Source organism: Balaenoptera physalus (assembly GCF_965194825.1).
Source record: "Balaenoptera physalus genome assembly, chromosome: 6".
NCBI lineage: Eukaryota > Metazoa > Chordata > Mammalia > Artiodactyla > Balaenopteridae > Balaenoptera > Balaenoptera physalus.
Genome location: NC_138885.1, coordinates 130,594,741 through 130,622,000, shown reverse-complemented (window position 1 = coordinate 130,622,000; position 27,260 = coordinate 130,594,741). Strand labels below are relative to the sequence as shown.

General features: G+C 43.4%; 1 protein-coding gene and 1 long non-coding RNA gene across 6 annotated transcripts; one reads left to right on the top strand and one right to left on the bottom strand.

The window, feature by feature from the left end:
* On the bottom strand, positions 1-5,982 carry LOC309662975. Its single transcript, XR_014265053.1, has 2 exons — positions 5,588-5,982; positions 1-5,063 (listed from the first exon to the last, which is right to left on the bottom strand). It is a non-coding gene; the product is annotated as an uncharacterized lncRNA (long non-coding RNA).
* A 323-nt stretch (positions 5,983-6,305) lies between these two features.
* Positions 6,306-15,799, top strand: LOC309662962 (nucleolin). Of its 5 annotated transcripts, none has more exons than XM_082466164.1 (14): positions 6,306-6,479; positions 7,569-7,685; positions 8,925-9,387; positions 9,757-9,969; positions 10,079-10,165; positions 10,350-10,491; positions 11,141-11,265; positions 12,182-12,305; positions 12,818-12,975; positions 13,469-13,592; positions 13,780-13,913; positions 14,446-14,572; positions 14,902-15,125; positions 15,307-15,799. In XM_082466164.1, the coding sequence occupies exons 1-14, from the start codon at positions 6,462-6,464 to the stop codon at positions 15,381-15,383; spliced, it is 2,133 nt and encodes a 710-aa protein (XP_082322290.1). In that variant the 5' UTR covers positions 6,306-6,461; the 3' UTR covers positions 15,384-15,799. The 5 variants fall into 5 exon arrangements, with proteins under 5 accessions (XP_082322290.1, XP_082322291.1, XP_082322289.1 ...); XM_082466165.1 differs by having other exon boundaries at positions 8,910-9,387; positions 9,757-9,925; positions 10,080-10,165; XM_082466163.1 differs by having other exon boundaries at positions 8,910-9,387.
* The last annotated feature ends 11,461 nt before the right edge of the window (positions 15,800-27,260 follow it).

The window sequence follows — 27,260 nt, the reverse complement described above, 5'->3', positions numbered from 1 at the left end:
AAAATATATTTTTCTTAACCATATTTGCTTATTTATTTTATTTATTTTAATTTTATGGCTGTGTTGGGTCTTCGTTTCTGTGCGAGGGCTTCCTCTAGTTGCGGCAAGCGGGGGCCACTCTTCATCGCGGTGCGCGGACCTCTCACTATCGCAGCCTCTCTTGTTGCGGAGCACAGGCTCCAGACGCGCAGGCTCAGTAATTGTGGCTCACGGGCCTAGTTGCTCCACAGCATGTGGGATCTTCCCAGACCAGGGCTCGAACCCGTGTCCCCTGCATTGGCAGGCAGATTCTCAACCACTGCGCCACCAGGGAAGCCTGCAAATGTCTTTTTAATATTTATTTTTGGCTGTGCCGGCTCTTAGTTGTGGCATACAGGATCCTCTGCTGTGGCGTGCAGGCTTCTCTACTTGTGGCATGTGGGCTCTGTAGTTGTGGTGTGTGAGCTCTGTAGTTGTGGCACATGGGCTCTCTAGTTGTGGCCCGAGTGCTCATTAGTTGAGGGTGCGTGGGCTTAGTTGCCCCGTGGCATGTGGGATCTTAGTTCCCTGACCAGAGATCAAACCCGCGTCCCCTGCATTGGAAGGCATATTCTTAACCACTGGACCACCAGGGAAGTCCCTGAATCAGCATTTATTGAGCACCACCTGTTTGCTGACACTGTGCAGAGCCCAGGATTAAAAGAACGAATTCCACATGACCTCAGGAAGCTCACTGCAGAGTAGGAAAACAGACATGGAAGCATACTCACCCACAGGCACTGTGACAGCTGGTGCTTTACCAGTAGAAATGAGTTTCCAACACAGTCTGCAGATAATGGGGGTCTCCAGGAAGAGGTGGCTGAGTCGGAAGGTCAACCAGGAGGCCAGGGGTGGGGGGAGGTTGTCTCAGTCAGGGGAAGGAGCACAGGAGAGGGTGCAGGTGGGACAGAGGCCAGAGGGCCCATTGGGGGAAGGCCAGTGGTTCAGTTGCCTGAAGCTTGGAGGTCACAGCTGGGCACAGAACCAGGACTAGGGTGAGACAAGTGAGGCAGTTGACTTGTATACAAAGTTGAAGGCCAAAAACTCAGTAATCAATACAATGTTTTAATGCAAGACATGAAACACATGTTCCGGTAGAGAAAACTGAATATTGTAAGAATGTCAGTCTTTCCAAAAGTAGTGCAAGGAAATTCATGATGAACAAAATATCAAGTTGTTTTTTTTAAAATTAATTAATTTATTTATTTTTGGCTGTGTTGGGTCTTCATTTCTGTGCGAGGGCTTTCTCTAGTTGCGGCGAGCGGGGGCCACTCTTCATCGCGGTGCACGGGCCTCTCACTATCGTGGCCTCTCCTGTTGCGGAGCACAGGCTCCAGACGCGCAGGCTCAGTAGTTGTGGCTCATGGGCCCAGTTGCTCCGCGGCATGTGGGATCTTCCCAGACCAGGGCTCGAACCCGTGTCCCCTGCATTGGCAGGCGGATTCTCAACCATTGCACCACCAGGGAAGCCCCAAATATCAAGTTTTAAATGAACACAGGATCAATAATAGTGTTGTGTAAGCCATAGTGGAGCCTGAGGCCAAAGAAATATCAGTAATTCTCATCCTGTGGGTTTTTAAAATTCGATTTTGTGTTCATTGTGTATTTTTCATGTTAATGAATAAATACTGCACTGAAATACGACTCATCTTGATCACTCAGTTTCTGGTGCCCCTTAGATCTTGTTCCTGAGACAGATGCCTCGCTCGCCTCACCTTAGTCCCCTTCTCTGCAGCAGGAAGTGGGCTTTCATTGGTGGGCTGCGGCACTGGGGGTTCACCCTGCCAGGTAGGAGAAGTCATTGAAATCTTTTATTTATTAGAATGTGTTTGTATCTGTTGATAAAACAAACTGCTGTGGCAGGAATTCCCCGGCAGTCCAGTGGTTAGGACTCCGCGCTTTCATTGCCGAGGGTGTGGAGTCAATCCCTGGTCAGGGAACTAAGATCCTGCAAGCTGCGTGGCGCAGCCAAAAAAACAAACAAAAAAACTGATGTGGCTACACATAAGGGGCAAGACTGGTGTCAGGGAGGCCAATTCAGAATTGCTGCCTTAATCTAGGCAGGATGACGAAGCTCGAAGTAAGAAGGAAGCTGTGGGGAAAGTAGGGGAGCGATTCCAAAGACTCCCAAGGGCCAGGCTGTGGGAAGCCCCTGCCGTGGGGGCTGAGGGGGACGGTCGGGTCTAAGACTGTGTCCGGCCCTGGGCTGGGAGGGCCGGTTGCTGTGTCTTGTTTACGAAGGTATGAAAGATGGCGGTTCAGAGCGGAGGAAGAAGCTGAATTCAGTTTGTGACGCCTGGAATTTGAAGAGCTATAGGACACCAAAGGGAGCTGCCTGGAGCCCAGGAGGAAAGAGGCTCGCGCAGAGACCCTGATTTGGGCGCTGTCAGGGGACAGTCGTCCCCGGGAGGTGGAACCAAAACCAGAGAGCGTACCCCAAGCAGAGGGGCAGGAGGTGGGGGTATGTACAGAAGGGAGTTGAGGCCACGGGGGGCCCTTCTTCCAAAAGAAGACAGCAGCAGACAGGAATTATCGTAATTGTCACACGATACTCCATTCATTGAATGGACATTTCCTAAGCATCTTTTATGCACCAGGCACTGTCTGGGCACTTAAGAGGCGCTAAGCCATCCTGGCAGCAAGCTCCGCCCCCCAGAGCCTACATTCTGGCTTACTCTTCTGTGTTAGTTACACAGGTACGCTTACCTTTAGTCTCAGATTGGTGTGGACCAAGGGGTAGCCCCTTCACTTGGGAATCCTCACTCACTTACTCTTGTCCTCTTGTTTCTTTTCTAAGCTTCCAGCCCTCCCTCTACTGGGTCCTTCCCCATAGGCTATAAGGTATGGGGAAGCTTGAGCTGCGACCACTCTCTCTCCCAGGAGTGCTTCCTACAGGGGCCCTACACTTAGCACTGCCGCTTCTCCATCTGCAGCAGTGTGGCTTCTACCCCATCACACTTGCCAAAATCTCCAACATCTTTTAACACCAAATCCAGTAGACCCTCTCAGGCCTCACCTTATTTGACTTTTTTGTGGCAGTGGATACTGTTTTCTTCCTTTTTTCTTGAAACCCTTTCTTCCCTTGGCTTACAAAACTCCCCTTTTCTAGCTTGGCTTCTGCCTCTGGGCCTTCTTCCACCCTAGATGTTTCCCACCACTGGGTCTGGGTCTGCCCAGCCTTCTCCTCTCCTCACTCTGGCTGCTATGCTAGGCTGGTCCCTCATGCCATCTGTGTCTGCAGCTGTGTGACCACCTCCATAGAGCCAGCTGCCTAAAGCAGCGGTCCCCAACCTTTTTGGCACCAGGCACTGGCTTTGTGGAAGACAGTTTTTCCACGGACAGGCGGTGCGGTGGGGAGAAGGGATGGTTCAGGAGGTGATGCAAGCGACGGGCAGCGGCAGATGAAGCTTCGCTCACTCACCCGCCGCTCACCTCCTGCTGTGCGGCCCAGTTCCCAACAGGCCACAGACCAGTATCGGTCCCCTGCGGGTTGGGGACACCTGGCCTAAAGCGATGGGTATTTCTTATGCATGTATCATGTCCAACATTGAACTCAGGAGCTTCCCCCCAGACCCGCAGCCCTGCTGGTGTCACTCCACGTACATACACACACTCAACAGATAATGGAAATAAATGATCTGTTCTCCCTCTCTATTCAAGTCACGAAGTCTGTCAATAATAACAATAGCTAATACTGAGGGCTTATTACACATCTCACTTAATACTCAGAGCAACCCAAATGTCAGGTACTATTATTATACGCATTTTATAAAGAAACTGGGATGACAGAGCAGGGTCTCAATTTAAATCCTAGTTCCTAGCTATGTGACCCTAGATAAGTTAACTTATCTATGCCCCAGTTTCTATAAAATAGTGATAACTTTTTTGTAAGAGTAAATGAATTTATATATATATATTATCTATAAAGAACTGGAATAGTGCTTGGAACTTCATAAGTATTATATAAGTATTAGCTATTACTGTTTTTCTATCCCAGGCTGACTCCAAAGCAAGGCACTTGACCACTAAGCTATACTGGCTTTCTCCACTGCTCCTTTTGCCTAAGTACTTCATTCACTCAACAAATAATTTTCACCACTACTTATGTCAGGCAATGCTTGAGGCGCCAGGAATATAGCAAAGAACAAAGTCTGTGTTCTCGTGGCTGGGGAAGGAGCAAACAGACAGTAAACAGACAAGAAAAATGCCAGGTAGTGTAAGTACCTGCAGAGGACTCAGTTAGGGTGATGTGGTAAGGAGCCTCTGGGTGGCACTTTTCATTGGAGGGTTGGGGAAAGGCCTCTTAAGAGGTGATATAAACTGAGATCTGAATGACAAGCCAGCCACGCCAGTATTTCTGTAACTCATCCCTGTCACTTGATCATGCACTGCTCTCTCCAACCTCTTCCCATGAGTGCCCCAAGCTTGCTCTGTGCCAAACTGCTTGCAAACACGGGGGTCTTATTCCACCATGCCTTGGCTTATGCTGTTCTTTCTGTCCCCCGTCACCCAGTAAGTGTCCCCTTGGTCCCCATCCCAGAGTTCAAAATGAGAACCTCCTCAGGGTGCTCTCCAGAGATCATCAGAAAGCAGGGTGCAGACCAGAGAACTGGCCCCAGCTTCCTCCCTGACCAGAGAGCCCCAGTGGGTAGCTGTGAGGTTCCTATTCACTCAGTCACAGGAGCCTTCTAGGAAGAATTGCAAAATAACTCGATTGCTCACAGAATCCCCACCAGCCCTTGTTAAAATACAAAATCCTGGGCCCAATGCCACATCTCTTTTTTTTTTAAAGAAATTCACGTTCTTTTATTTATTTATTTATTTATTTATGGCTGTGTTGGGTCTTCGTTTCTGCGCGAGGGCTTTCTCTAGTTGCGGCAAGTGGGGACCACTCTTCATCGCGGTGCGCGGGCCTCTCTCCATCGCGGCCTCTCTTGTTGCGGAGCACAGGCTCCAGACGCGCAGGCTCAGTAATTGTGGCTCACGGGCCCAGCCGCTCCGTGGCATGTGGGATCTTCCCAGACCAGGGCTCGAACCCGTGTCCCCTGCATTGGCAGGCAGATTCTCAACCACTGCGCCACCAGGGAAGCCCCCACGTCTCTTTAATTAGAAACTCCAGAGGTGATTCTGAACATTAGTTCAGTTAGGGAAATACCATCACAGCTAAAGGTATCTTGGTTTTGTACCAGGCACCAGGTGCCCATGATGTAACCATCCTACCTGGGCAGGCTCAAAACTGAAGAAAGCGCTCTAGGTTAAGTTTGACACCAATTAAGTTTTGCCACAGTGACCCATCTGAATAATTGGCAAAAACACAACGCAAAGGCAATTTTCTGTGCTTCCGCCAACAAGGAAACCTTCCTTTGACTCTTTTGATTGACTCCTAGACCATCTGGTGACATTGATTTAGCAGCCATTTTTAAATAGATGCTTTAGTCCCAAATAACAAAGAGGGAACTTTTGAGGGGTCAAAGGCCCTGCACTGTGGTTGGCCTGACCAAGTTCTTCTCCCCACCCCGCAGCTGTAACATCCAGTGACCACCAGGGTGTTTCCCACTGGTAAAATTACCTAGTGCATGAGGTTTCTTGAGATTAAATATTATGTTTGTGCGCTGCTCACGGTAAACTTCACAAACATACGCGACTGTCTATATTAGCAGCTCTCAGAAGGCAGCGTCAGGCACGTGGCCCGGGGGGAGTCACCGGCAGACAGGGGGACTTTCTGGCTCCTGGTTCGTTAGCGGGCGGGACGAAAGTGGGCCCTCAACGCGGTGGACCCTGAATTCCCGACGGTCTCGGGCTAATTAGAAAACGGGGCAAACTCTTATCTTTCTTGCCTCCAGGAGGCTCTGCGTGGAGTGCGGGCCGGGGTCGCGCGTGAAGCCGCCCAGGAAACTCAAGACCTCCACAGTCGACAAGACCCGGACACACTGGGGAGCCGGAAACCACCGCTACCCACCGCCCGGGAATTAGGAACACGCGGCGCCAAAAATGTCCGTCCCAAGGCGCAGGCGCCGCGAGCGCGGGCTGTGGATGGGCACTCCGGGAACCGCGCGCCCACGGCCCAATCAGCGCTGGCTTTGCACAAAGCGAGTCCCGCCCCCAGGCCGCCGCCACGAATCCCCTCCCCCCTTCTCTGGCCTCCTCTGCCCGCCCACTCCTGCCCGTGCCCCGCCCCACGCCGTTCTCAGGTAGAGGCTCGCGATTGGCTTATGGGAGGGACGCGAACTCTGGTTGGTCGCGGCGGAGTCACGAGGGCGCCGTCGTCGCCTTTCCAGAGGCGATTACTGGGCAGGCTCAGTCTTTCGCCTCAGTCTCGAGCTCTAGCTGGCAGCCAAGCGTACGAGCTCTGCGATCAGCGGCCGCCATCGACGTTGCTTCGTTTCCTCTGGGCTTATCTGCGCCACTCGCTCGCCACACACTCCGCAGTCATAGCAGCTATCATGGTAAAGCTTGCAAAGGTAAGAGGCCTTGCCCGCGCGAGCACGGACGTCAAGGCCTGTTTTTCGAGGAGCGCGCGCGCGGCGCCGCCAGGAGGAGGGCCTGCGCGCCGTCCCGGGCGCCTTCGAGGGCGCCATAGTGCGGGAAGTCTCGCGCGATTAGCTGGGAGGTCTCGCGGGTTTTGGCTGTGTGGTAGCGACGTGAAGAGCTTCGGCAGGTGCCGCGGATGGTGGATGCGGCGGGGAAGGACTTGGGGGCTGAGCGCGGGAAGGGGGCGCTGGGCCCCGCACGGATGAGGCCAAACTCTTGCGACGGGCCCGAGCGGAGCCCCGCCTCCTGACGCACGTGCCCCGGCTCGCGGCCCGCCACGTGGGCCGCGCCGCGTGGGTCCTGGTGCCTGCTGAGGGCCCTGGGGCGGAGAGCGGCGGCCCACGGGGTCTCAGCTCCGGGCTGGCGGGCGGACGGCAGGTGGGCTCCGGAAGGAGGCCCTGCCGCGTGCTTTTTGCGCCGGGCTGCGCGCACATGGTGGCCTGCGACTTACCCCCACGTGGCCCTGCCGGGGATGAAAGGGGCGGGGTTGATAACCTGGGAAAGGAAAACTTAATGGAAAACTAAAGATTAAGACGTGGATTTTTTTTTTTTTTTAAAGATGGCCTTAATTCAAATTCAGACGAGGGTGGTTGGATTAGGTACCACAACTTACCCCAAAGGCTTTTTTAAGGTGGTTTTCCCCGGGTGAAGGGCCGTGGATTGTTAGCTGTTACAGTGGTCCGATTGTAGGCTTTATTGAAAAATTGTGCCGCGATGCAAGGTTCGATTCTGGCTGGATGTATAGTGTTTAAAATGGGTGTGCTTAAAGGAGGTAGCAAGAAGAGAGAGACCGTTTTCTTGAAGTTGCGTTTTTATCCTAAGGTTGGTTTTTGAAGAACTTGACAGGAAATATGTGGGAAGTTGAGAATTCACCTGTGTTAACATTGGTATGAAGAGTAGTTTTTATGTGAATTGTACTTAACAGTATGAAGAGCGGGTTCTGAGGGAGATGACTGCAGTTTTACTCTGAAGAATGGCCTGAAATGTGGGAAGTGTAATGTGTAATGTGTCCGTTTTAGGCCGGTAAAAATCAAGGTGACCCCAAGAAAATGGCTCCTCCCCCAAAGGAGGTAGAAGAAGATAGTGAAGATGAGGAAATGTCAGAAGATGAAGAGGATGATAGCAGTGGAGAAGAGGTAATTGTGTATAGTTTAACGCAGAATTGTGTTAAACTACAAAATGGAGAGTTAAAAGCACGTGATATTGGATGTCTGAAAATACTGGCAAAAAATAGGATTATATTCATTCATATATGACCTGTTGTAATGGTCCAGCGTTTCACAAAGTTTTTATTGACCTGTCAAGATACCATAAGAGTAAGTGTTTGAATGAACTTGAGAGGAAAGGTGTGGAGTTTTCATGTGCCCTCTGCAGGGCTTGGTGTGATATAATGCAATAATATATTATTAGTTTTCCACTTTGAACACATTAGCCCCACGTACCAGCTGGAGAAACAGCCTGGACAGTTAACTGTCCTGCGAGTGGCAGCTCTGAGCATTATATTTAGGTCTGAGGTTAGCCTTAACAGATTCTTCTAGTCTCTAGGTAGGATTAATTGGTCTCTGTTATCCTATATGGGCTTGATAATACTAAACACTGTTATAATGTGTGGATTGAGGGTTGCCACCTCTCATTGTGTTAGCACTTAATTAGCACTCCCAGCTACTGTTGGCTCACTGTAAAGACAACTAATTGCTGTATTTGCTCATATTTCTTATTTAGAATTTAAAAAGATTTTATTTTGACACACATTACCTGATAAAACCAATAGTCAACAAAATGTGGTTTTGAGTGTGACTTAAATGTAGATAAATGACAGTTTTTTATCAAGCTAATGTGTTCACTCTTTGTATTAATTTTGCAGCGATTGACTGTACAGCTTGACTATTTGATGTTCATTTTCTCTTTGGTCCTAAGAATGAGCATTCAGTGAACTTTATTCCTCCACCCACTGTGAGAGTCCCAAATAACTTAATAATACTTAACAGGTAGTCCTTTCTATGTGTAAGGCTTTTAATTACATACATCAACTCAATCCGTAAAGCAATGTATAAGGTTGAGTTATTTTCAGATGGGAAAACTATTGAGGCTTAAGATTAAGTTTTAAAACTTTGCCTAAGCCCACGCAGTGGCATCCAGACAGTCTGTTTTCCGAGTCCGTGTTAGGGTGTGCTGCAGGATGAGGACTGTGGCCTCACGCGTACAGAAGGACATGTTACTTGACCCTGTAGCTTAACTTGCTAACCTCTAGTGCATGTGGTCTTCAACTAGAGGCAGTGCTAGAATTTAGCATTCATTTATGGGACCAAGGCTCTCTGAGTTTGGAAACAGGCCTATGTTGGTTTTTATTTATTCTTAAGGTTGTTATTCCTCAGAAAAAAGGCAAAAAGGCTACCACAACTCCAGCAAAGAAGATGATGGTTTCCCCAACAAAAAAGGTTGCAGTTGCCACACCGGCAAAGAAAGCAGTTGTCACCCCTGGCAAAAAGACAGCCGCTACGCCAGCCAAGAAGACGGTTACACCTGCCAAAGCAGTAGCAACACCTGGCAAAAAGGGAGCCACACCAGGCAAAGCATTGGTAGCAACCCCTGGTAAGAAGGGAGCAGCCGCTCCAGCCAAGGGAGCGAAGAACGGCAAGAATGCCAAGAAGGAAGACAGTGATGAGGAAGATGAAGACGACAGTGAAGAGGAGGATGAGGATGATGAAGAGGAGGAGGAGGATGAATTCGAGCCAGCGGTGATGAAAGCAGCTGCTGCTCCTGCCTCAGATGATGAGGATGACGAGGACGAAGATGACGATGAAGACGACGAGGAGGAGGATGAGGACGACGAGGATGGTAAGGCATTGTATTGGGAGTCCTTGGGCTCCTGTTTGCAAGATACATTAGGGGCGAGGTGTGGGTGGTAATGCGATACTCCTGACGAATCATCCCAGGGATTCTCTGGGCTGGTTGTGGTGCACTAGTGGTGCGTGTGTGGTACCCATGCATGATTGCCTGCTCCTGAGTAACATTCTTCAAACAGCTCATCCTGTATTTTTCACAGTGTAGAATTTTGCTTCCAAGTGATTTGTTAATTCTTCCTATAGCAACTAACTAAGCACACTGGCATGGACAAGATTACATTTATTTTCCTTTGGCTTTTCCTAGGACTAGGAATAGAACTGGGATAATTCTGAGTTTTTGACTAGGTGGCTTCTCTTTCAGACTCTGAAGAAGAAGCTACGGAGACTGCACCAGCCAAAGGAAAGAAAGCTCCAGCAAAAGCTGCTCCTGTGAAGGCAAAGAGCACTGCTGAAGATGAAGATGAAGAGGATGACGATGAGGATGAGGAGGATGACGAGGAGGAGGAGGATGAAGACGAGGAGGAGGAAGAGGATGACGAGGAGGAGGAGGAAGAGGAGGAGGAGGAGGAGGAAGGTAATCAAGTTAGATTCTGAAGTACATTGGCATGAGTTTTGTTTAAAGGAGGTGCTTGGGTATGTGTGGCTACTTGTGGATGACATAGATTGTTTGCAATCTTGACCAGAACTTGTCAAAGAAGCACCTGGAAAACGAAAGAAGGAAATGACCAAACAAAAAGCAGCTCCTGAAGCCAAGAAACAGAAAGTGGAAGGTAACTTAGAGAATTGGGAGGTTGGGAAATAACACGTAATAGCACAAGTGATGAACAACAAAGGGACTTAATACTGAAACCTGATGTTATATTGCAATGTACTGATGTGCTATGTACAGAAATAATTTGACTAATAGTCAAATATACTGGAAAATAGACTAATTTGAGTAAATTTTTTGTACAGCCACAGAACCAACTACATCTTTCAATCTTTTTGTTGGAAACCTGAACTTCAGTAAATCTGCTCCTGAATTGAAAACGGGTATCAGTGACCTTTTTGCTAAAAATGATCTTGCAGTTGTTGATGTCAGAATTGGTGTGTCTAGGTAAGTATGGGGGAGCTACGCCGTAGTTCTGCATGATACTCGTGGGTCTGCTAATGCTTTTTCCTTCCCCTTTTAGAACCTTAGCCCATTATCCTTAAATGTGAGTATGTTAAAGTCTTCGAAGATTAGACATTAATGAATTAAATCATTGGACTATCAAATTGTAAAACCCCGAAATTGAAATTTCCCTAGTCTTCCTTAACTTTTGATATAGCACGGTCTAGTTTCTAATAATGAGATTTGATGCTTATCCTAGAAGTATCTATTAGACCTGAGAAGCCATAATAGTGAATGCTTTTAATCAGACAGGATTTTCCTATCTTAGTGCTTAAACAGGTTTTTTTTGTCATCTGCTATCAGTTGTTAAGGCGCAGTGTAACTAACAAAGATCTCAGAGGTGAACCTGCATCAGGTCTCAGTACTTAGATCCTGCTCTGTAGCCTCAGCTTAAAAGAGCCTGACTCAATTTTGTTAATTGTATAGGTGCTTTTTAATCCTTGCTTGCACTGTCATGTTAGTGTTACTGTTCGCCCAGAATATGTGTTACGTGGCTCTTGTTTGGTGGGTTTTTTTGTTTTTTGTTTTTTCCCCCCACCTGTAACTTTTTTTTTTTTCTTTTTTTCTTTTTTTTGTCCTCTTCGCCTTAAAGGAAGTTTGGCTATGTGGATTTTGAATCTGCTGAAGACCTGGAAAAAGCCTTGGAACTCACTGGTTTAAAAGTCTTTGGCAATGAAATTAAACTAGAAAAACCAAAGGGAAAAGACAGTAAGAAAGGTATGTAAAGCTTTAGGTAATGATGATACTTGTTAATGGTTATGTATTTAATCTAATGTAGACAAGCCAGGGTAAGTAGTTTAACTTTTTTTCCTTTGGCTTCCTCATAATGTTGTGAGGATTAAATGAATTAGAATGTTAAATGTTTACAACAGGGCCTGGCACTGCTTGCTAGACTTAATCAAAAAATAATCGGTTAGATGTACCTAAATTAATACAGAGTCCTTTCCTCACTGGACCTAGAGCAGATCCCTAACTACTCCTTTTGCATCTTTTACCCTTCTCTGTATGCACTTGTCACATTTCAAGTGTGTGTTTATGATCTTTTTATTTTTTAATTTTTTAAAGTAAAAAAAAATTTTTTGGCCGTGCCGTGCGGCTTGCGGGATGCTAGTTCTGCGACCAGGGATCGAAGCATGCCCCCTGCAGTGAGAGCTCGGAGTCCCAACCACTGGACCACCAGGGAATTCCCTACACTTTTTTTTTTTATGATCTTTTTAACTGAAAAATACTGAACATCTCCTCTCTATATACTACATATTTAGCTGTATTTTAAATATTCAGTGCATAGTTTGTTGTCAGCTGTGACAGCAATTTGTTTTGCCACTGCTATATCTCCATAATAGCAGAGTGCCTCCTACATTGTAGAATCTCTTTTTTTTAATTTTTAACCTTTTTATTTTTATTTCTTTGGCTGTGCTGTGTGGCACGCAGGATCTTAGTTCCCTGACCAGGGATCCAACTCGTGCCCCCTACATTGGGAGCGCAGAGTCTTAACCACTGGACGGCCAGGGAAGTCCCTCAAAATTATTTCTTAAACAGAACTTTTACATTGGTCAGTCTTTGGTGATCTTTGGGGGGAAAATGGTCTTTTAAGCCATCCAGTTCATTTTTGTGTTTTTGTTTTTTAATCTAGATCGAGATGCGAGAACACTTTTGGCTAAAAATCTTCCTTATAAAGTTACTCAGGAAGAATTAAAAGAAGTGTTTGAAGATGCTGTGGAGATCAGATTAGTCAGCAAGGATGGGAAGAGTAAAGGGTATGTTTCGTGTCTACTGCAGTGTTTCGTTAAAATCAATGAACTTTACTAATTTATAAAAGAAATGCTGATTTAATGTTCCTGTGTTCGTGATTTTGGGCAAATTAATTATTCTGTAACCTACGTCAGTCACCCATCTGTACAGTGGGGATGATGTACTTTAAGTGATAAAATAGAGTGATTTTGTTATAAGATGAGCTAATGTATAAAATACTATGTATGTGCCTAGCTTACAGTAAATGTTTTGGAAATAATTAATTGTAGTGAGGTGGACTTACTGTGAACAAATTTTCTAGAAGTGTTTGGCAAACTTTCTGTAGTGGGAGGAAAGTTTAAATTGAAAGGTGGAAGATGGCAGAAACCTTGAACATTTCAATTACTATAAAACAAAGGACATTTTTATTGTACTCATCTGAAATACGGGCATATTGCTGAGATTAAAAACATTTGTGTTAGAGAATTAATATGGTTTTAAAAATCAAGTGAGTTCTTAACGTTTTTTCCTTTTGTAGGATTGCTTATATTGAATTTAAGACAGAAGCTGATGCAGAGAAAACCTTGGAAGAAAAGCAGGGAACAGAGATAGATGGGCGATCCATTTCCCTGTACTATACCGGAGAGAAAGGTCAAAGTCAAGACTATAGAGGTGGAAAGAATAGCACTTGGAGTGGTAAGAATTTATAGGCTTCCTACGGGGTTCTGGAATTGATGGAGGGAAAAGAAATCCTTTGCATCTTTGTACTTTATAAAGTTGACTGATAAATTGGATATAGATGTAGATCAGCAAGTTATACCTGTATTTGTAATTGAGTGTCTTGAATGAGAGCTATATGAAATCTTTGTACTAGAACACAGATAAATCTAGCTTCCTTTGTACGTTTTATACTGTAAAGGACTTAGATCGTGTGCATTTAAAAATTAGAATATGCTAGGAAGACACAGGGCTGCAGTCAGCTTACATCTGAACAGTCGGAGTGGAAGGAAGCAGCATGCAACAGTACATAGTAGGTGCTTGATGTGTTGAATACCAGGTAGGGTTCCACTTGTATCAGCATTGCTGTGTTAACTCTCCCAGCTCAGAAATTCTTTAAGAGCAATGTATAGCTGTGACTGTAGTTGGGAACTACTGCTTCAGTCTTAATTTGACATGTCTTTATTTGTAGGTGAATCAAAAACCCTGGTTTTAAGCAACCTCTCCTATAGTGCAACGGAAGAAACTCTTCAGGAAGTATTTGAGAAGGCAACGTTTATCAAAGTGCCCCAGAACCAGAATGGCAAATCTAAAGGGTAAAATAATTAGTATCTTTATGTTGTCAGTTACAGGCTTTTAAGAGTATCTTGTGGCGGTAAAATGATGTTCTCCTGGCCATTAGTAGAAGCTGCACCATTTAAGTGTTTCAAGAAAACGGCTTGGTGGCATCAGAGGAGCTGTGCGCTTGGTAACTTACTCTAAATGTTGACTCTTTATCCTCAGGTATGCATTTATAGAATTTGCGTCATTTGAAGATGCTAAAGAAGCTTTAAATTCATGTAATAAAAGGGAAATTGAGGGCAGAGCCATCAGGCTGGAGTTGCAAGGACCCAGGGGATCACCTAATGCTAGAAGCCGTAAGTTACTTCATTAACAAGATGTTGTGTGGTTGCGTCCTCAGATCTAGAACGTTTCCGTTGCTGCTGAGTAAATGATACTGGATATGATGACTGATTATCTGAGAAATAACTGATGAAATCTCAAGAAAAGTCCTCTAGATAGTCAAGTTCTGATCCAGCTAAGTCAACACTGAGCAGCATATTTGCCAGGGGTTTACTGTCTTACATGGTGTTTGTAGCTGCTTGGTTTAGAACTACTTTCACTTGCTTGGGTTGCTGCTTCTCCTGTTTTCCATAAAAGATTCTCAACTGCTCTGGTGATCAGTGTAAACTTGACATGGCATTTGGTCTAAGCCCTTTGCTTTAAACGTTAGTTGACCAAGTTGCTTTTACCTGCTTTTCCTCAGACACTCAAGGTGAAAGGCTACCTTTTGCTAAGATGAGCATTCTTAGCCAGTAGTCAGCTACTAGACTGCAACATGCAAGTCCAGCATGTTGTTATGAATTGTGACTTTAACAAAAAGTACAATTTTTATTTTTTCTTTCCCAGAGCCATCCAAAACTCTGTTTGTCAAAGGTCTGTCTGAGGATACTACAGAAGAGACATTAAAGGAGTCGTTTGACGGCTCTGTTCGTGCAAGGATAGTCACTGACCGGGAGACTGGATCCTCCAAGGGGTAAGTAAGATGCAGGGGACGTGTGGCGTCCACCAGGTGGAGAGCTCCCACCTAAGACGTCTTCTCATTGAGCTCCTTTCTGTCGATCGGTGACAGTTTAGGATTCGCACGAGAAGAAGAGACAATTCACAGAGCTAGCATTGTTGCCTTCTGTCTTCACAGAGGTATATTCAGCTGTTTTGTGGGACATTCTGTTTCAGTTTTCCATAGGGAACTGCCCTCACCTGGGTCTTTTCCCAGTTAAGTATCACCATCCAACATGTGAGAGTAACTTGGCATTTGTTCCATGTGTTGGCTTTATAATGAGCAATTTCGTTTGGTGTTTTTAGGTTTGGTTTTGTAGACTTCAACAGTGAGGAAGAGGCCAAAGCTGCCAAGGAGGCCATGGAAGATGGTGAAATTGATGGAAACAAAGTTACTTTGGACTGGGCCAAGCCTAAGGGTGAAGGTGGCTTCGGTGGCCGAGGAGGAGGCAGAGGTGGCTTCGGTGGCAGAGGTGGTGGCAGAGGTGGCCGAGGTGGATTTGGTGGCAGAGGCCGGGGAGGCTTTGGAGGTAAGGAGCATGGTGGCCTACCCAACTGTGTACACTGGATAGCACGTGGCTGTGCACTTCGGAACCTGAGCCTGCAGGTCCAGGTTCCTGCATAAGTCCCCACGTCCTCACTCATCTTGCTGGGGAGGGGATAACTGGCGGCTTTGCAGCCACTCTTCAATGATGGCTTGCCTTCCTGCAGGGCGAGGAGGCTTCCGAGGAGGCAGAGGAGGAGGAGGAGACCACAAGCCACAAGGAAAGAAGACGAAATTTGAATAGTTTCTTCTATCCCTGTCTTTCCCTCTTCCATTTGAAAGAAAGGACTCTGAGGTTTTTACTCTGTTACCTGCTCAATGACGGAGCCTTCTGAGGACATTCCAAGACAGTATACAGCCCTGTGGTCTACTTGGAAATCCGTATAGATAACATTTCAAGGGAGATAACCCTGTTGGTGTTGACTGGATATTCGTAAAAACTTTTTAAAGAGATGAGTGATAGAGCTAACCCTTATCTGTAAGTTTTGAATTTATATTGTTTCCTCCCATGTACAAAACCATTTTTTTCCTACGGAGTTTTTTGGTTTTGGTTTTTTGTTTTTGTTTTTTTTGCGTTGGTGGGTTATAAAGGAAAGCAGAATGTTTTATCATGATTTTTGCTTTAGCAACTTTGGGACAAATTAAAAGTCCTAAACTCTGGTGCCAGACTTGTACTTCCTGTCCTAGAGTGTTTCTCCTGGAATATCACTGAGAGTGGAGCATGGCAAATCAGTTGTGCCACTCCAGATCTCCTCCACTCCCCTGTGAAAATGCTTATGCTTTGATTTCAAGTATCCCAGCCATAAGTTTTGGTGAAATGGCTGGTGAGGTGACCAACTTTCTGCAGCCCTGTGTATGTCACATGAAAGGCTCATTGGAAATCCGCTGTGGCCTTATCCCACTTAGAAACAGGCGTGAGGGGTCAGGTGTCCTGAAAAAGTGCTTTGGAAAGAGGGCCAGGAGCACTTTGGTCTGGCCTCCTATAGATATGCATGCGAGAGCAATGACTGATGAGTATAATTCCTGCTGGATGAATGGGCCACAATGGAGGCTTTGGGACTGTGAGGCTGGAGAGGAAACTACCAGTTTAGCCAATGGACCTAATATCTTTTGTAATTTCCCCAGCACCCTCGGGTTAAACCAACAAGAAAGGCCTTTGGTTTTGCACTATGATGAGAACGCAGACGTTCTGGCTTATTAAGCATTCCCTGCCCACCCGCCACTTCCAATTGAAGGTCATATGAAAGGCCTAGGTCAAGCGATTAACATATATTTAGTTGAAAAATGATGCGCAAGATGGTACAGAATGAAAGTGCCAACTCGAGTATGGTACTGGTAGACTAGAGGGCAAACTAAAGGATTTGAATTAGTTTTGTCCTGGTTATGAGCTGCTGGCAGGATGAGGGAATCTAAACCTTGCGCATATCGTGCACCACTCACCAAGTCAAGTCCATTGTAAGTACTAAAGGCGCAGACCAGGACAGATAACCTGGTTTGAAGGGGTGGAAGATTGGAAGTTTGGGTGCTGCTGGGAAGAAAAATCAAGCCAGCAGAGGGACATCCTCTGGTCAGGCAAAGCTAAAAGCTAAAATGAACCATTGGAGAGCCTACTGTATAGCTCAGGGAACTCTACTCAGTGCTCTGTGGTGACCTAAATGAGAAGGAAATCCAAAAAAGGGGGGATGTATGTATACGTATAGCTGATTCACTTTGCTGTATGGTAGAAACTAACAACATTGTAAAGCAACTATACTCTGATAAAAATTAAAAAAATAATAAAATGAACCCTTGGCAGCCTATATTTTTCTAGAATTAAAAGTTTAATTAGTTGGAGCCCATTAGGGCTACTCATGAGTTAAAGTATGTTACGTCTTAAAGCAACGCTGAGTAGAGTTTTAGCTGAGCAAGTGAAAAGTTATGTCATTAATGGCAACTGAGTCTGTCCCAAACTGGAATTTGAAGAAGGGGCCTGTGAGATTGGTCTTTGGGTCTGCAGGGCCTTCTTCATTACGCTGCAGCTGTTTTCTGGGTTTAAACCTGAAAGCCTAGTAGACTCTTTGGCCATCTAGGAACATGAATTAGCATTTGCCAGCTTGGCAGAGCCAGTGCTTATTCAGTACTTGTATTAACTTTTAAGACCCTGTGGTAGTGGGGTGTTGGTGGGTTCCCTTTGGCAGGGGGGGCTGAACCTGACCCTGCTAGCAGCGCAGTTGCAGGAGTTCTTGCCTCCTAGGGTAGGGCCTGCATTGAGATAAAAGTCTGAACCCACCTTGCAAACCCACTGGCAGCTAACGGTGCTGATACTGTACCCATAGTGTGCCAGGCTTTTATCTCGGCCTCTCTGTAACCTGCTGTGGGGCAAGACAAGAGCAGAAAAACAGGATTCTTTCTTCCGAACTGCTGTTTTTCTTTCCTCTCAAGTGAAGGAACAGTCCAGCCCTGTGTATTACTAGTTATTCCAGCCAGGGGTATTATTCTGACTTCCAGTGGAAGGAAGATGAGGATGGAGGGTGGTTACCCTTTCGGATGGCAGAGGAGCTCTAGGACTTGCACGTAGGGAGTCCTGCAGACTTCTTAAGCCTAGGCCTCCCTGCTTCCTCTGGTTTCTGGTTTGGATTGGGAGAAGGTTCTGCAGCCATTTTAGAAAAGCAGCTCCCTACGGCAAATGGTTGTCGCCACTTCCACCATCCTTCCAGCAGGTGGCAGCACATCCACAAGGATGTGGACACCTGACAGAGGCGTCAAGAAGGAAGCCGAAGATTGTTTCAGGCCAGTGGGTCTTCAACTCCAAACTCAGTTTAAGTAGTGATAGGGTCTGGGACTCTGCAGGAAGTGCACTCAGCACACGGAGATGGTGTGGAATCCCCGCCAAAAAAGTGGATTCCGGTTGGGTACAAGGACTACAGTTTGTTGAATGCTTGTCGCGTGCTCTTATCTCCGTGTTGTCCCATTTACCCATACTTGGCCCACTAATTACTTCGTTGTAACTCAATCTTTGTCTGCCCTCAGCCTTAAAAAGTGCCAAAGCTTTTCTCATCCCAAAAGAGCTTGTCTGCTGAGCCTACCTCCCTGCCTAGCCGTTCCCTCTAGCCTTTATTGCCAGACTTCGAGAAGGACCACACTCCTGCCTCCCACTTTGCCTCCAGCAGTGTGGCTTCTGTCCCCACCTCAGCACTGAGTTCGTTAAGGGTGCCAGTGACCAAAGGCTGCAAATCCAGTCGTTGGTCTTCCCCTAGTTTATGGCTTCCCTGCAGCACCTGACATTCCTCCTGCCCGCCTGCAACGTCCTTTTCTCCCACAGGAAAGGGGTGGAGGGTCTGTGACAGTAGGCCGGGATGAAGAGGGATGAGAACGAATAAACCTGGAGTAGAGCCTCTCAACAGGATTTTATCCAATTAATCTATATGAGCCAGTGGCTGTTCCTCTACATCAGGTAACCCTGTCATTGGAGGAGAAAGACTCTCCTGCTGGTCCTTCTACATGGAAATGTGAAAAGAACACTCGTGTTCCTGCCAACCTCTGAGTGGAGGGTGTTGGTTTTATTTACTGTTCTGTCCCATGGGCCTAGGACAGTCCCTGACACATAGTAGGTATTCAGTAGGTAATGAATCCTGGAGAAACTCCTTCCCCCAACTGCGGGAAACCTATGGCAGCAGCAGGAGGGACTCTCTAAGGCCAGGAGTTCTTAACATACATTTTTCAAGTTCTTAACATTTTTGTGTTGGGAGTTCTTTTGGGAGTCTGGTAAAGCTTTTGAAACCTTTTCAGAGTAATGTTTTCAAATACTTCTTTTTTTTTTTAAAGCGTAAGGGAAATCAAGTATATTGAAAAAAGTTTTTAAAATATTAAAGTACATCATTTGTGATAGAATTGTGTATGTGTTCACTAATACATTAGGTAAGATGTATTTACATTTTTTAAATCTGTAGTTGCTTTACAATTGTACAATGAAGTGAATCAGCTATATGTATACATATATCCCCTCCCTCTTGGACCTCCCCCTCCACAAGATGTATTTACATTTAAAATACAGTTAGGGAGTTTGGTTCTGGTAATGATGGATTGGCTTATAACTAACCCTCCTGTTGATAATTATAAACTCGACAAAATATAAGAATCAACTTCTGAAGGTGTTGAAGACCAAACAATACCAGATAGAAACTGGAGCAGAGACCATCCTTGAAAGAAGGTAAGGACACGGGAGGAGATACATGTTTAACCAGCTTTCCCCTCGAGGGTACCCCACCCTGCACCCCGATTAGCATGAACTTTTGGGCATAGAGTTTAAGCAGAAAGGGAGTCTTACTAAACTGAGAAGTCAGGTTGGAGTTTGAGTCTGGAAACTTTCCTGAAGATGAGGGAGACAGAGGAGAAAGCCATAAAATATGCATACTAGTTGCCTTCAAATTCTTGGCTGAATCCTAAATTGATAAGCAGGGCAAGAGTCTCATGAGCACAGGGGAAAACAATGGAAAGGTGAAATAGCTGGCTACAGATTCCAGCAAATACCTGGTGCTGGAGAGAAGTTTGGAGTTCAAGTTCTGCCCAGTTAGAGGTGTTTGATAAACACCAAGCTTTTCTTTGAAACTCGGAAGAATCATACTTTAGAAGTAACAGCACGTTCCAGGCCCATGGATTAAGCCCTAGGACTAAGGGCAAAATGCAAAACTAAAATAGACTCACCCTAACACAACCTAAAGCCTAAAACTAAGCCCCCATGTAATCAATGGGGGAATCTGTTGGGAATTTAATTGCCTACTAGAACAAAATCCAACAGTGTTCAGGGGAAGGTAACAATCTAGACTGCAGTATGTCATACATAATGTCCAGTAAGAAAAAGGTAACTAACTATACATGCAATGAAGTATGAAAATGTCCACAATTGAGAAAAAAGCAAACAACTCATGTTGAAATTTGTAAGCAAGGACTTTAATCGTCGTAAATATGTTGAATTTACAGGAAAAGATAAATGAAGAAATGGGGAATTTCTGGAGAGAGATGGAGACTCTAAGAACCAAATGGAAATCCTAGAACTGAAAACAATATATTAAAAAATTCACTAGAAAGGCTTAACAGCAGGAGAAAGTATCAGTAAACTAGAAGATAGACCAATAGTAATATAGAGGTCAAAACATGCTACCCCCAAATATGATATAGCATATTAAATATTTCAAGCGGAAGGAATTTGAGAAACAGCAGGTGCAGGAAGGACTTACAGAGCTTCCCCTGAAGCAAGTCATAGAACCCTCATATGAGAGGTGCCCTCCTTATACCCGGAGGAAAGGATCGACCTTATCTCTGAAGACAGAGGGACACCAAGAGGGAATTTGAAGGAGCAGACCTTGCTGTTTCCCCCAGTTTACTACACTCAGTTTATACCCTTTTTTGGGGGTTCTATCATATTTTTCCACAACTCTCCACCCTTCAAATCTAACATAAAAATACTAAGGTTCAACCACTTCTTCAGGTCTTCATTTCCTTATGAAGGCTCCCACGTCATGTAAGACTTATATTAAATAAATTTGTATGCTTCTTTCTTTTTAATCTGTCTTTTGTTACAGGGCTCCAGCCAACAACTTAGAAGAGTAGAGGGAAAAGATATTTTTCCTCCCCTACATGATCCAAACTGAAGCTCAAAGAGAAAAAGTTGGGAGAAAAATGAACAGAACCTCAATGACAATACCAAACTGTCCATCATGTGTAATTGAGTCCAAGAAGGAGAGGAAAGAATGAGTGGGCAGAAATAAATCTCTTACAAAAGTAATGGCTTAAAAATACCTAAATTGATGAAAAACAACCTACAGACCCAAGAAGAAAGTCATACACACCTCAGCACATCATAACTGAATTGCTGAACAACAAAGATAAAGCCAGGCAAGAAAGACCCATTATGTGCAAAGGAACATCTGTAAGAATGATGGGGGCTTCCCTGGTGGCGCCGTGGTTGAGAGTCTGCCTGCCAATGCAGGGGACACGGGTTCGAGCCCTGGTCTGGGAAGATCCCACGTGCCGCGGGGCAGCTGGGCCCGTGAGCCACAGTTACTGAGCCTGCACGTCTGGAGCCTGTGCTCCGCAACAAGAGAGGCCGCGATAGTGAGAGGCCCACGCACCGCGATGAAGAGTGGCCCCTGCTTGCCACAACTAGAGAAAGCCCTCGCACAGAAACGAAGACCCAACACAGCCATAAATAAATAAATAAGCAAATACTTTAAAAAAAAAGAAAAATGATAGCTAAGTCTTACCAGGAAAATTATAAGACAATGGATGATATCTTTAAAGTGCTAAAAGAAAAATATCAATCTAGAATTCTAAATCTACAAGGTGTTCTTCAAAAATAAAGGAGAAATAAGTCATTTTCAAACAAATGAAGCCGAGAGAACTCATCACCAGTAAGTACACTTGCATTTCAAAAAATGCTAAAGAAAGGTTTTCATGCCGAAAGGGAATGATATCACATGGTAAACTGCATCTTCCAGAAGAAATAAAGAACACCGGAAATGGTAAATAATTTACCCTTTGAGAGACTACTGTCTAAGGCAAAAAACATACACGTATATTCTGGGGTTTATAATATATGTAAAAGTAAAGTACATGACAAAAATAGCACAAACTAAGGGAAGTAGGTCAATGAAGTTATATGATTTTAAGATTCTAGTATTACACTTAAGCTAGTATAATGTTAATTTAAGGTAAACAGTGATAAGTTAAAGATGAGTATTGTAATCCCTAGAGCAAACATTAAATAAAATAATACAAGGCAATAGAGAATATGGAATATTAATTCCAAAGATGTGAAATGTTAAAAAATAACCCCAAATAAGGTAGAAGAACAAGGATTAGATGGGATACTAGAAAACAAATAGTGGAGTGATAGTTTATTTAAACTCAATCATACCAGTAATTACAGTAAGTGAAGATGGACTAAACAAAAGGTAGAGATTGTCAAACTGGATGAAAAACACAAGAACTAACTCTAGGCTGTTTACAAGAGGCGCCCATTAAATACAAAGAAAAAGGTTGACAGAAAAAGATGGAAAGGGATATACCATGAAAACACCAGGCGTAAGAAATCTGTTGTGGCTATATCAATGTCAGACAAAGTAGATTTCAAAACGAGGAGTAGAACCAAAGATAAAGAGCATCGTTTCATAATGAAAGAAAGGTCAATTTATCAGAAATGTATAGCAATCCTGAATGTATATTAATAAGTCTTACAATATGTGAAGCAAAAATGGACAGAGCTAAAAGGAAAAAGAGACAAATTTGCAAATCACAGTTGCAGATTTTAACACTTCTCACTTAGTAATAGATAAAGTAAGTAGACAAATATCAGTAGTGATGTAGAAGAATTGAACACTATTTAGCCAATTAGACCTAACAACGTGAGGATACACATTCTTTTCAAATGCACATTGAACATTCACCAAAATATTCTAGGCCACCAAACAAAGCTCAAGAAATTTCAGACTGAAAAACATATGTAGCATATTCTCTGACATAATAGAAATAAATTAGAAATCAATAACAAGACATCTAGAAAATCCCTAAATATTCGGACATTAAGTGCACTTCTGCAAAACACTTCTGAATGGGTCAAAGTAGAAATCAAAAGAAAAATTAGATGATATTACAAAGTGAATGATAATGAAAACACATTTGGGATGAAAATAAAGCAGTGTTTAGATGGAAATTTATAACTTTAAATGGTTTAGAAAAGAAAGGAAAAAGATTTTAAATTAGTGATCTAAGTTTCCACCTTAAGGTAAAAAAGGAAGAGAAAATTAAGCTCAAAATAAGCAGAAAAAGGAAATAATAAAAATAAGAATGAAAATTATATAGGAAAATCAAGGCAAAAGTTGGTTCACTGGAAGGATGAAAAGGATTAGTGTAACTGATAGCAAGACTGATAAGAAAAAAATGAAAAAACAAATAGCCAATAAATTTAACAACTTAGACAAAATGAGCAAATTCTTTGAAAACACAGCTTTCCAAGACTGACACAAAAAGAAATGGAACATCTGAATAGCTAATCCCTACATCTACTGAAGACATTGAACTCATCATTCAAAACCTTCCCACAAAGAAAATCCCAGGCCCACATGGCTTTGTGAGTAAATTCTATCAAATGTTTAAAGAAGAAACAACACCAATCTTAACCTATTTCAGAAAATATAGGAAGGAATAATTTCCAATCTGTTTTATGAGCGCTGATACCAAAGTATGAGGACATTACAAGAAAAAAAACCCAATATCCTTCATGAACATAAACATAAAATCCTTTTAATATTAGCAAGTTAAATGTAGAAATATATTAAAATGATAATACATCATGACCAAGTGGGGTGTATCCTTAATTCAAAGTTGATTAAGATTTGAAAATCAATGTAATTCACCACATTATAGGATAAATGAGAATATACAATTGTCCAAATAAAAGTAAAAAGAAATTTGTCAACATTCAATAATCAACGTTCATAATAAACAAAGTTTGACAAACTTTAACAAACTGATGAACATCTATGAAAAACCTACCACTAACATCATGTTACATAGTGAAATGTCAAATATTTTTTCCCTAAGATAACGAACAAGGCAAGGATGTCTGCTCTCATTATTTCTACTTAATATTGTATTGGAAGTCCAGTGCAATTAGGCAAGGAAAAGAAATAAAAAGGCATAAAGATTGGGAAGCAAGAGGGAATTCACTGGCGGTCCAGTGGTTAGGACTTGGTGCGTTCACTGCCAGGACCTGGGTTCAATCCCTGGTGGGGGAACTAAGATCCCACAAGCCGCCCGTGGTGTGGCCAAAAAAAAAAAGAAAAATACTGGGGAGCAAGAACTAAAGTTCTTTATTCACACATGATATGATTGTCTATGTAGCAAAATAACAAGGAATCTGCCAAAATAACTACTATCACTAAAAAGCAAAATTTTTATAAAGTTTACAAGGATTTATATAACAAGGATCAACATATAAAAACCAGTTGTATTTATGTACAAAGCATTAAGCAATTGGAAAATTAAAAAAAATTTAACTACAATTTATAATTGCATTAATAAAAACAAAATACTAACAAATTTAATGAAAGATGAGCAGGACATTGTGAAAAGAAATTAAATAACTGGAGAGATACACCATGTTTGTGGATTGGAAGACTCAATATTGTTAAGATGTCAATCTTCTCCACATTTATAGATTCAACCCAATCATCATAATCTCAGCAAACTTTTTTACGGAAATTGACAGCATAATTTTTTTTTTTTTTTTGGCCGTGCTGCACGGCATATGGGATCTTAGTTCCCTGACCAGGGATTGAACCCGTGCCCCCTGCAGTGGAATTTCGGAGTCTTAACCACTGGACCTCCGGGGAAGTCCCAACAGGATCATTTTAAAACTTATATGGAAATGCAAGGGACTAGAATAGCCAAACAGTCTTGAAAAATAAAAGAAAGCCAGAGGACTTATACTAAATAATTTCAAAATTTATTATAAAGCTACAGTAATCAAGGCACTGTGTTACTATTTTAAGGATAAATATATAGAAAATGAGACAGACTAGAAAGTCCAGAAATAATTCCTTATATACACAGTCTGTTGATTTTTGATAAAGGTACTAAGACATTTAATGGGGAGAAGATAGCCTTTTTAACAAGTGGGGTTTAAAAAACTAGGTATTCATATTTTAAAAAATGAACGTTGACTTTTACTTCACCCTATATACGAAAATAATTCACGATGGATCACAGGCCTAAATACAAAACCTAAAACTATAAAGCTTCTAGAAGAAAACAAAGGAGAATGTCTTTATGACTTAAGGGTAGGAAAGATTTCTTAGGGCACAAATAGTATTTACCATAAATGGGGAAAAATGATAAATTGAACTTCATCAAAATTAAAATGTCTGCTCATCACAAGACACTGTTAAGAAAATGAAAAGACAAGCCATAGATTAGGAGAAAATATCCACAATATATATGTATTTCTGATAATATTCACAATACATATGTATTTCTGATACATATGTATTTCACAATACATATGTATTTTCAAAATAATAAAGGATTAAAGATCCATAATAAAAAGACAACCCAATAAAGAGACTAAAGTCTTGAACAGCCACTTTAAAAAAGAAGATAGCTGGTCAGGAAAAAAGCACATAAAAACATGCTCAACATGATTCGTCATCAGAGAAATACAAATTAAAACTGCAATGAGATACTACTACATACCCACCACCGTGGCTAAAGTTAAAACTACTGACAATGCCAAATGTGGTCAAGGATATAGAGCTAGAACTCATATATTGCTGGTAGAATGTAAATGGTATAGGCACACCTTGTTTCCTTTTTGTTTTTTTGGGCCATGCCACCCGGCTTGCGGGATCTCAGTTTCCCAACCAGGGATTGAACCCGGGCCACGGCAGTGAAAGCCCGGAATCCTAACCACTAGGCCACCAGGGAACTCCCTAGGCACACCTTATTTTACTGTGCTTTGACTTGTGCTTTGCAGATATTGCATCTTTTATAAATTGAAGTTTTGTGGCAACCTGTGTCAAGCAAGTCTGTTCACGTCATTTTTCCAACAGCATTTGCTTACTTCGTGTCTCTGTGTCATATTCTTGAAATATTTCAAACTTTTCAATGGTAATTCTAGCAATATTTCAAACTTCCTCATGATTATTATTTTTGTGGTGGTGATCTGTGATCCGTGATCTTTGCCTTTTTCATTTTTTTGGCCACACCGTGAGGCATGCGGGATCTTAGTTCCCCAACCAGAGATGGAACCCGAGCCCCCTACGGCGGAAGCGAGGCGTCCTAACCACTGCACCACCAGGGAATTTCCTGTGATCAGTGATCTTTGACGTTACTACTGTAGTTGTTTTGAGGCACAAGAACCACACCCACACAGGACTGCAGACTTGATCAGTAAACGCGTGTGTTCTGGCTGCTCTCCCTACCGGCTGTTGCTCCATCTCTCTCCCTCTCCTTGGGCCTCCCTATTCCCCGAGACACAATATTGAAATTAGGCCAATTAATAACCCTATAATGACATCAAAGTGTTCAAGTGAAAGGAAGAGTCACATGTCCCTTAATTTAAATCAAAAGCTAGAAATGATTAAGCTCATCGAGAAAGGCACATCGAAAGCTGAGACAGGCTGAAAGGTAGGCCTCTGGCACCAGTTAAACAAGTTGTAAATGTAGAAGAAAAGTTCTTGAAGGAAATTAAAAGTGCTACTCATTAACACATGAATAATAAGAAAGTGAAACAGCCTTATTGCTGATGTGGAGAAAGTTTCAGTGGTCTGGGTAGAAGACCAAACCAGCCACAACATTCCCTTAAGCCAAAGCCTAATCCAGATCAAGGCCCCAACTCTCTTCAATTCTATGAAGGCTGAGGGAGGTGAGGTAGCTGCAAAACAAAAGTATGAAGCTAGCAGAGGTTGGTTCATGAGGTTTAAGGAATGATGCCCTCTCCATAACATAGAAGTGCAAGGTGAAGCAGCAAGTGCGGATATAGAAGCTGCATCAAGGTATCCAGAAGATCTAGCCACGATAATGAATGAAGGTGGCTATGCTAAACAACAGATTTTCAATGTAGACAAAACAGCTTTTTAAAAAAAAAATAAAATTTTATTTTTTATTTATTTATTTATTTTTTTGGCCATGCCACATGGCTTGCGGGATCTTAGTTCCCGGACCAGGGATTGAACTTGCGCCCTCGGCAGTGAAAGCGTGGAGTCCTAACCACTGGACCACCAGGGAATTCCCAAAACAGCTTTATATTGGAAGAAGATGCCATCTACGACTTTCAAAGCTAGAGGGGAGAAGTCAATGCCTGACTTCAAAGCTTCAGAGGGCAGGCTGACTCTCTTGTTAGGGGCTAAAGCAGCTGGTGACTTTAAGTTGAAGCCAATGGTCATTTACCATTCCAAAAATCCTAGGGCCCTTCAGCATTGTGCTAAAACTACTCTGCCCGTGCTCTATAAATGGAATGACAAAGTCTGGATAACAGCACATCTCTTTACAACATGGTTTACTGAATATTTTAAGCCCACTGTTAAAAACGACTGCTCAGGGCTTCCCTGGTGGCGCAGCGGTTGAGAATCTGCCTGCCAATGCA